At 40.3% G+C, this 10,337-nt stretch overlaps 1 protein-coding gene and 1 non-coding gene across 2 annotated transcripts; both read right to left on the reverse strand.

Moving 5' to 3' along the window:
• Positions 1 to 2,487: 2,487 nt before the first annotated feature.
• On the reverse strand, positions 2,488 to 2,592 carry LOC127214342 (U6 spliceosomal RNA). The gene has a single exon (XR_007833826.1). It is a non-coding gene; the product is annotated as a U6 spliceosomal RNA (small nuclear RNA).
• Positions 2,593 to 9,108: 6,516 nt separating this feature from the next.
• On the reverse strand, positions 9,109 to 10,041 carry LOC127214286 (olfactory receptor-like protein OLF3). The gene has a single exon (XM_051174685.1). It carries the CDS (start codon positions 10,039 to 10,041, stop codon positions 9,109 to 9,111), a length of 933 nt encoding a protein of 310 aa, XP_051030642.1.
• Between the last annotated feature and the right edge of the window lie 296 nt (positions 10,042 to 10,337).

Below are 10,337 nucleotides of genomic sequence, written 5' to 3' on the forward strand. Positions count from 1 at the left end.
ACAGGATTCAGAAAATGAGAATATCATTGTGGATGTAAAGGAAAGGCACAAAACATTTAGAGTTTGAATACCATTGCTCCTAAGAGTTGCGCATATATTATGGATGCTGCTAAAGGGATCACTTACCTTGACTTAGAAGCTTCTGATGGGGTAGAATGTGAAAAGAAATTCCTCACTGATTCTAAAATAGGAAGAAGTACAAAGTAAAGATTCAGGTATTGGGTAGATACGAGGAACCCACTCCCTAAACTTAGAAGAACCCAATGGGCACAGATTACCCCACTGCTTTCCAGCAGATGGCCAGGGTTATATGAGGGGATATCTCCAGACACTAAGACCTCATGTCTGTCCAGAGTGGCACCAGGCTGGATCTTCCAGCATTGTGGGGCTGGAGATCCCATTGCCTTCTGGAGAGAGCTGTTCTGGACACTAGGGCACGCCAAGCTGTGAATGTCTTTGTTCTCCTGAGGACTTTATACGGCATCAAGATCTTCTTGGCATCACTCCCAGGACCCAAGAGGAAAGAATAGTGACTGCCCAAATCTCTAGTGGTATCCAAGGAAAGTTGTGTGTACTGTGGCCATATCCTTTGTTTAATGTGATATTGGTTCCACCGGAGGAAAGTCACTTATGGCTACATACTTCAGAAAGATCTATGTTTTATTCTTTGTCAAAAGAGTAAGATGAAAGAGATCATTGCATTTAAATATCTACTTTCAGATATTCAGTTAGTATGATCTTGGCTTTGGGAAAACAGAATAACCATATCAGTTCTCTAAGAGAGACCATGGCTGCAAAGCTAGACTGGTATTGTGGCAATTTAGTACAGGCTTAAATAGAAGTCTTTGCCATCAAGTATGTTATAAAGTTATGTCGTAAGGCATGCTAAATGAATGTATCATAATGGGTGACTGTCATTGTCATCTGCAGGGTATCGCTTAACTAATATTTTACATCCTCAGACAAAGTTTTACAGCTCAGCACAAATGCCTTCTCTGCATGTGCAGAACCTGCAAGCAGCCCTCACAGAAGAAGAAAGATGACGGAGCCACTGTGGTTTCATAAAACAGTAAATACGCACATTGAAACATAAGCAGACCATGCTGGAGGACCACTCATATTTATGGTAATTAAGAAGGAAGTTTAACGCGTAGATTCTTTCAAAGGACTGAAACACACACACACACACACACACACACACAAACCAAATTATAAAATAGTAAAAATAAGATACTTCTCCCCATTTTTTATTTAAATTAGAAACATTCTTATTTTATATATCAATCCCAGTTCCTTCTCCTTCCCATTTTCCCATGCTCCCCAGTGACCCCATCCCATCCCTCTTCTGCTCCATAGAAAGGGTGAGGCCTGCTATGGGGGATCATCTAAGTCTGTCACATCATTTGGGGCAGGGCCTCCCCTGTGTGTCTAGGCGGAGAGAGTATCGCTCTATGGGGAATGGGCTCCCAATGTCCATTCGTACACTAGGGATAAATGCTGTTCCATGACCAGAGGCCCCATAGACCGCCCAGGCCTCCTAACTGACACCCACGTGCAGGGGACCTGGGTCAGTCCTATGCTGGTTTCCAAGCTGTCAGTCTGGAGACCATGAGTTCCCCCTTGTTCAGGTCAGCTGTTTCTGTGGGTTTCTCCAGCCTGGTCTTGACCCCTTTGCTCATCACTCCTCTCTCTCTTCAACTGAGGGGCATCTAGGCTGCTTCCAGGTTCTGGCTATTATATATAATGCTGCTCTGAACATAGTTGAACAGATGTCCTTTTTACATGGATGTGGATCATTTAGGTATACACCCAAGAGTGGAAAGGTACGTCTTTTAAATATCTGTCCTCAACCACCCCCAAGTTCCAGAAGTACTCTGATGTCGCTTAATAATGTATCATTTATTCACAATTTTCCATCGTGGACTTAAACTTTTGTTATAGTAATTGTAAATGTAAAATGATAAAATTTATACCAACTAATGGCTGGTTTTGCTGCATGAGCAGAATGCTAGGCAGAACACATTTGTTCTCCAGAGTCTGGAAATGCCCTTCCTATTGTGACAAGAGTCCATGAATTGTTATGAAGTATGCACTTCATACACATAATGTTAAGTGGATACATCCCAGTGACTCCAGGTTGGTGCTCCCTACTGAGGAGATATATGATGAATCATGTTCTGAGGTCTGTGGACATTTTGTTTTTCAGAATCTTCTCTTGCTGTTGCATTGCGACCAGGGATTTTTATTCCTCCAACAGTATGAGTGCACCATAGTTTATTTGTTCACCAACTGGTGGACTTCTGTTCCATTTGGGACATATTTTCAAGACTTAGGTCATTTGCAACTCTGCTTTACATTTCTCTTGCTATTGAACACAGCCTGAAGGTCACGTGAAAGTGAACTCTCTGGATCCCAATGGGCCTAATTTAGCAAGTACCCAAACCTGGGTACATGTATGGCTTTCTCAGGCACAGCAAGGTTTATTTCATTTTCTTTTGAACACTCTGTGAATTTGCATATTATCTTTACAAAGGGGCCAGGCTGATTTTCTCTGTATTATTCCAATTTTGGTATATGTTGTGACAAAACAATCCCCACACTGTTTTTACATCCACAGTTCCTAATGTAGCTTCTCTAACCATCTCAATCTGAATATTTTTATATGTCCATCGTTTATTCCACCCTTCATTCATAGACAGAGATTGCTGCAACCTTTCTCTTTAAATGGTCTCAGTGAGCCTGGCTAGGTGGTACAGGCTTGTACTCTCAGATAGTCAGGTGTACTGTTGAGTTTCACATGTGAGTACAAGAGTAGGTAACAGTGTAAAAAGCAGAATCAGAAGATTAGATTGTGAATGAAGTATGGGTTTGGGATTAACAAAGCAGATAGGTACCAGGTATAGCTCATAAGCCTTGAAAAAGTCTATATTCTATATTTATTTTCTATCCAGGAAGAATAGATGTGTTATGAAAACTGCTACAGAAAATAGTAAGCCCTGGATTTACATAACCTCTAAGAATAGGCTTGTTCCTTTCATCTCCTGCATTTAGAGGGTCCTGCTAAATGTTGAACGAGGTCCTCCATTTTAACTAACTTGGATTTTTCTAAAATGGAACTGGGTGATTTTTTTTTTTCTGAGATAAATGAACTTGACAAGTGTTCATATTATTTTAGACTACTGCCTGATAAAATATCTACATTGGAGTTTGAAGGTTGCTTTCAATGTAGTATCTTCCCTTCTTTTAAAATAATAGGGTGTTCACTTAAAAAAAAAAAAAACTCAATAAAATTTCATCTACATTCCAGTGCAAGTTCCATGCCTAGGAGTAGTTGGTTAACACAAAACAAACTCCACCATTCTTTTGGTGAACTTTGTTTGTTTTGCTTTATTTTGAGAGAGAGAGAGAGAGAGAGAGAGAGAGAGAGAGAGAGAGAGAGAGAGAGAGAGAGCAGGAACTTAAAGTTGGGTGGCTAGGAAGGTAGGAAGGATCTTAAGGAGCTGGGGAGGAGAAAATGAAAATATAATATATTAAACAAATTTAAATAAAAAAGAAAACATTCTTCTCACCAACTATAGGTTGAAACTGAACTATTAGAATCAATGAGTTCATCAATGGTTCCTAACTTAGAAGAACTGGCTAGGGATTCAAAATGGTTGTAGGCTATCTTGGAGCACCTGCTACTGAAATCTTTATTCTGGGGGAAGAGATTTTGGAGGATATTAGATAATAGAACAAATTATAGTTTTATATCAGTTAGGACCTTGGTAACCGCACAAGCAATGAGTGGTTAGCAAGTATCAGCAAAATCCCCTTTAGTCTGACAGAGAAAAGCCATTGAGAAAAAGTGGAGAAGGATGCAAGATGAGGCCATTCTTTAAAATTCTACCTTAGAGAAAAGTGTTAACTACTTCACATCAGGTGCCAGTGCAGCAAAAGCGAGTATTGGTGAGGGCATGGATTTGTAAGTGATGCAGACCTCAACGTAAGATGATCTCTACAGTCTCCTGACTTACCTCATTCATTAATTTGTCGATATTAAATGAGAGAGTGTACATGTGTTGCTGAAGTGCAGATAGCAATATTGTTTTCCTAGTTCCCAAGAAAACAGGAATATGGAAAAAGCCTTAACAGAAACCTTCCCGAGAAGTGCTACTTAAGTGAGACAAGCTGTCCTCTTAGACATTCTCAACGTGAACAGAAGAAAGATACTCCTGTGGAGAGAAACGAAAGGCATTCATGGATACTGGGGGACACATGCTGTGGAGTGAGGCAGGGGCCAGAACATGCCGGACACTTAGATCACTTAGAAAATAAGATCATTTCTGCTAATAACAAGTGGATATCATTAAAATGTTTAAGTCAGAGGGAGTAACATACAGGATGGACATATACATTGGTAAATTATTAGCATATGAATTACAACTTAAGATACGTGTATTTTAAAAAGTTACTTTACTGTAAGAAAGAAAGTCAACTGGCCCTGGGCTTTTTTTAGTTGGGGGATTTTGATGACTGCTTCTATTTCATTAGGGGTTATATGTCTATTTAAATTGCTTATCTGTTCTTGGTTTAGTTTTGGTAAGTGATACCTATCCAGAAATTTGTTCATTTCCTTCGAATGTTTCAATTCTGTGGAGTACAGGTTTTCAAAGTATGACCTAAAGAGTCTCTGGATTTCCTCAGTGTCCGTTGTTATGCCCCCCTTTTCATTTCTGATTTTACTAATTTGCATCTTCTCTCTCTCTGCCTTTTGGTTAGTTTGGATAAACGTTTATCTATCTTTTTGATTTTCTCAAAGAACCAACTCTTTGTTACATTGATTATTTGTTTCTACTCTATTGATTTCAGCCCTCAAATTGATTATTTCCTTGTGTCTACTTCTCCAGGGTGAGTTTGCTTCTTTTTGTTCTAGGGCTTTCAGTTGTGCTGTTAATTCTAATGTGACTGTCCTCCAGTTTCTTCATGTGGATACTTAGTGCAATAAACTTTCCACTTAGCACTGCTTTCGAAGTGTCCCATAAGTTTGGGTATGTTGTATCTTCATTCTCATTGAATTCTAGGAAATCTTTAATCTCTTTCTTTATTTCTTCCTTGACCCAGGAATGGTGCAGTTGTGCATTGTTCAGTTTCCATGAATTTGTAGGTTTTCTGCAATTTGTGTTGTTGTTGAATTCCAACTTTAAATCATGGTGGTCTGATAAGATATTATTCCAATTCCAATTTGTGTGTGTGTGTGTGTGTGTGTGTGTGTATCTGTTGAGGTTTTCTATGTTGCCAAATATTTGGTTGAATTTAGAGAAGGTTCCATGTGGAGCTGAGAAGAAGGTATATATTCTTTTGTGTTTGGATGGGATGTTCTATAGATGTCTGTTAAACCCAATTGACATATAACTTCTGTTAGTTCTTTTGTTTCTTTGTTAAGTTTCTGTCTCATGGTCCTGTCTAGTGGCGAGAGTGGGTGTTGAAGTCTCCCACTATAAGTGTGTGAGGCTTTATGTGTGATTTGAGTTTTAGTGTTGTTTCTTTTATGAATGTGGGTACAATTGTATTTGGGCACAGATGTTCAGAACTGAAACTTCATCCTGATGGAGTTTTCCTGTGATTAACATAAAAGGACTTTCTCCATATCTTTTGATTGATTTTAGTTTGAAGTCTAATTTGTTACATATTAAGATAGCTAGACCAGCTTGTTTCTTGGTCCATTTGATTGGAAAATCTTTTTCCCAACCCTTTACTCTGAGGTAATGCCTGTCTTTGAAGTTGAGGTGTGTCCTTGTATGCAGCAGGATGGGTTCTGTTTTCATATTCATTTTTTTTTTGTGGTCTCCTGCATGTTGTGCTAAAACCAAACTCAGGTCCTCTGTAAGAGCAGTATATGCTGGTATGCCATCTCTCTAGCCCAATCTTTGACTTAAAAACACCCAATCAACTGCATTTCTCTATTCTGTACCTTATTTTTTACTATTTGGTTTACTTTATTAATTTCTTGTTCTCTGCTTAACCTCTAAGCACTGGCTTTTTTTCCCCTCAATCCTAGATACACTATTTTATCTATTGTACAGGATTATTCTTGGTTTTAATGCGTAAATATTGATATATAGATGAATGAATTTCAATTCTGATCTGCAGTCTTAACAACTTTTTTGAACTCTCAGATACAACTGTTTACAATTATGTGTGTATTTGTACACTCATGTGTGTGCCTGTGCATATAGAGACCAGAGGACAAAATTAAGTGTCCTTCCTCAGTTGCTGTAAACTGTTATGTTGTGACAGGTCTTTCATGGACCTGCAACTTACAGCTAAACTGGCTGACCTGACTAATCTTTGATCCCTATTGCAGGGCCCCTGTCAGAGGAGAAACCTCCTATAAAGCTTGGACCACCCAGAGCTACAGACATCAAACTCCTGACCCACCTAAGCTCACCTGGGGAGTAGCATAGAGAGACTCCACCTGCACCCACTGGAAGAAGCGATGGGAAGATGGCAATACAAGAAAACACCTAACAATAGAAAGAGAAAGCGTGACACCACCAGAATCTAGGGACTCTACATCAACTAGACCTGAACACACCAAAGCAGATGAAGCAGAAGAGAATGACTTAAAAAAAATATCTTCATAAAATTGATAGAGGCCCTCAAAGACAATATGAGAAAATCCCTTAAAGAAATAGAAGAAAAAACAAACAAAAAACTGGAATGAACAAATCTCTTAAAGAAAGTAAGGAAAGCCAAGAAAAAAAAAAAAAAACAAACTAACAAACAGATGAAGGAAACAAACAGTTCAAGACTTGAAAACTGAAATAGAGACAATAAATAAAGACAAATAAAGAAAACACAAACTAAGGGAATGCTGGAAATAGAAAAACTGGGCAAATGATCAGGAACTGTTACAGATGCAAGCATAACCAACAGAATATAAGAGAGAGACTCAGGTGCTGAAGATAAACCAGAGGAAATAGATTCATCAACCAAAGAAAATCTTAAATCCAACAAATCCTTAACCTTCTTGTACTTTCATAAGCGTATCTTTCTTTAGGTTGGGAAAGTTTTCTTATATGATTTTGTTGAATTTGTGTTCTGTGCCTTCGAGATGGGTTTCTTCACTTTTATTCTATACCTATTATTCTTAGGTTTGGCCTTTTCACTGTGTTCCATATTTCCTAGATATTTTGTGTTAGGGATTTGTTGGACTTAAGATTTTCTTTGGTCAGCGAATCTACGTCTCCTAGTATATCTTCAGTGCCTGAGATTCTCTCTTTGATCTCTTGAATTCTGTTGGTTATGCTTGCATCTGTAGTTCATGATCATTTACCCAGATTTTCTATTTCCAGCATTCCCTCAGACTTTTTTTTTTTTTGTCTCCATTTCATCTTTCAAATCTTGCACTGTTTGAATTGTTGCTTGCAAGTTTTGGTTTGTCTTTTCTTCCATTTCTTTAAAGGATTTTCTCATTTCCTCTTTTAGGGTCTCTATCATATTCATGAATTTGTTTTTAAGGTCGTTCTCTTTTGTTTCATCTGTTTCGGTATGTTCATTCAGGTCTTGCTGGTGTAGAGTCCCTTGACTGTGGTGGTGTCATATTGGTTTTTCTGTTGCTGAATGTGTTCTTATATTGTCATCTGCCCATCCCTTCTTCCAGTGAGTGCAGGTGGGGTCTCTTCTTCTTTTGGTGGGTACGGATCCAAGGTTCTCTTCTGCAAGCTGGTGGAATACTCTGCTGGGACTCACAGTGGGTGCAGGTGGGTCTGAGACACTCCTTCTCCAGGGGCTGGAGGCGCTGACTAGCACTGTGGCATCAGCAGACTCTGGATTGCTTGGTCGACCTGCCTGCAGTCCCCTGGCCAGGAGATCCCAAAGAGTGCTAGTAGAAGTCAGGCTGAGACGGGGGCCCATGATCACCTTCCCCTGAGTGGGGCAGAGACTAGCACTGTGATGTCATCAGACTCTGGATTGCTTGGACTGCCGGGGATGAGCCTACCTGCTGCAGTCCCTAGGACAGGAGACCCCAAAGAGGCCTAGCAGACAGAAGTTGGGCCTGAGACCACACATCAATGTTTTTTAGAAGATTATATTTTTATTTAGATTATGTGTTCATGCTCTGGTAGAGGTGTTGTGCATTTGAGCCCAGAAAGGGTTGTTGGATGCCTTAGAACTGGAGTTACAGGAAGGTGGAAGGTATGTTGGGTGCTGAGAATTGAACTTGAGCCCTCTGCAAGGGATGTTCTGAGCCATCTCTCCAACCCCCTCCAATATAAATTTTATACAACATGCAGTCAATAAAAATGCTTTCAAATAATGCACTTTTCTCAGAAATTTTCTTAAAGATACTCAGGAAAGATTCTTAATTAAGGACTCTAGAGAGTCCACTTCTTTCTTACAAAAACTGAAGTTAGGAAAACAGAAAAGTCATACATTCACACTATTTATAGTTGATGTAACATTTTCTTCTTTGGCAAGAATTGTCATGGCTAGGCCTATATCTCAAAAAAAGTTCAACTGCTTGCATCCATAACTTCAAAGGTGAAATAGAGTGATGTGTTCTGTGTTGGTAAGTATGTCTTTGGATTAGCTGATAATTTGGGGCACATAAAGGAGGAAGAACAGTGAACTTTCCCTGTAACTGTTGGTGGGAGGGCATTTAACATAAATCGCTCCAATGTTTGCAGCCACTCCGGAAGGTAAGTACATTTCTGCATTTAGCCAAACAGAGTATTCCTGGCATAAAATAGTTCAGCAATTTGCCAGAGAGCACAGCTAATAAAAGGCAGAACACGGATTTGCTGCCCACTGTGTTCGGAAAGGCTGAGGCTCATTTTCTTCTCACTGTTACAATGACATAATCCAGAGTGGAAAGATGGAGTCTCGAAGTCACTGTAAGCCGGAGAGAATAGAATCACAGGGGTGTCTCATAGTTAATTGCTGGGCAGGTGTTCAGTGCCGTTCAGTGATGAAGCTCATTAAACATGTGTAGAAACTTCTTTGACCATGACATCAGACTATTCAATTTTCATCAAAGAAGTGCTGGAACTCTACTACATTTATCTGATCGCTGGTTTTGATTCTGACAGTAGATGGTCCAAATGCCTTAAGATCTTCCTTCTTTTACTTTAATTTCTCCACAAGTTTCCTAAGAGCAGCCATGACGTCTTTATTCCTCAAGCTGTAGATCACAGGGTTCAGCATGGGTGCCACCACAGCATAGAACAGAGCAACCATCTTCTCCTTGTCCTCAGAAGAGGCGGAATGTGGCCCCAGGTAAGTGAAGATTGTGGCCCCAAAGCACATGCAAACCACAGTGAGGTGAGAGGCACAAGTCCCAAAGGCTTTGTGACGTCCCCGAGTAGAGCGAATTCGCAGAATGGCAACAAGTATATGAGTATAAGAGAACAGAACCAGGCCGCAGGGAATCATGATCACCAGAAACCCAGAGACGGCCACCATGGCCTTGTTGAAAGAAATGTCTACACAGGCTAGCCGGAGAACTGCAAGGGTCTCACAGGCGAAGTGATTGATGACATTGTGACACAGAGGAAGACGGAAGGTGATGACTGTCTCCATCAGAGAATTCAAGAAACCAGCCGCCAAGCAACTGGCAGCCAGCCCCACACACAGTCCTCCGTCCATGATGACAGCGTAGTGCAATGGGTGGCATACTGCCACATAGCGATCATAGGACATAGCTCCCAGAAGGAAGAACTCAGAGCCACCCAGTGCCAAGGAGACACAGAGCTGGAGCACACAGCTGTGGAAAGGGATGAGCTTTCGGGCTGAAACCAAGTGGGCCAACATTTGTGGGGCAACACTAGTCCCATAGCAAAGGTCCACTGTGGACAGAACACAGAGGAAGAAGTACATGGGAGTATGAAGCCTGCTGTCCAGCCTGACGAGGAGAAGAATCAGGGAGTTCCCTGCAACAGTTATGGCATACATGGCAAGGATCAGGGCAAAGAGGAAGACCTGCGTGCTCCAGTCATTGGAAAACCCCGATAGGATAAAATCACCGATCCATGTTTGGTTGGAAGATTCCTGGTCCATGAATTCAGCACTGGGTGGGTATTTTTCCAACCATGCTGATGGCTGACACTTCCGAATTTTAAGGTCATCCACACTGAAGACCACAATGGACTCTAATGGTGCCACTGAAAATGAAGGAGAATAGACATGGGATCTCCTTGACTCAAATTATTAGAACATAATTTCTTCTCCCAAACACCTAACTTTAATGGCCAAAAAAAAATTGATCAAGTAATCTTAGATTCAAAGTTGTATCAGGTTTAGTATTTAGTAATACTTAATACTTAGTATTTCACCTCTCTCTTTGTGGTTTTGTT

Source organism: Phodopus roborovskii, unplaced genomic scaffold, assembly GCF_943737965.1.
Source record: "Phodopus roborovskii unplaced genomic scaffold, PHOROB, whole genome shotgun sequence".
Classification (NCBI taxonomy): Eukaryota; Metazoa; Chordata; class Mammalia; order Rodentia; family Cricetidae; genus Phodopus; species Phodopus roborovskii.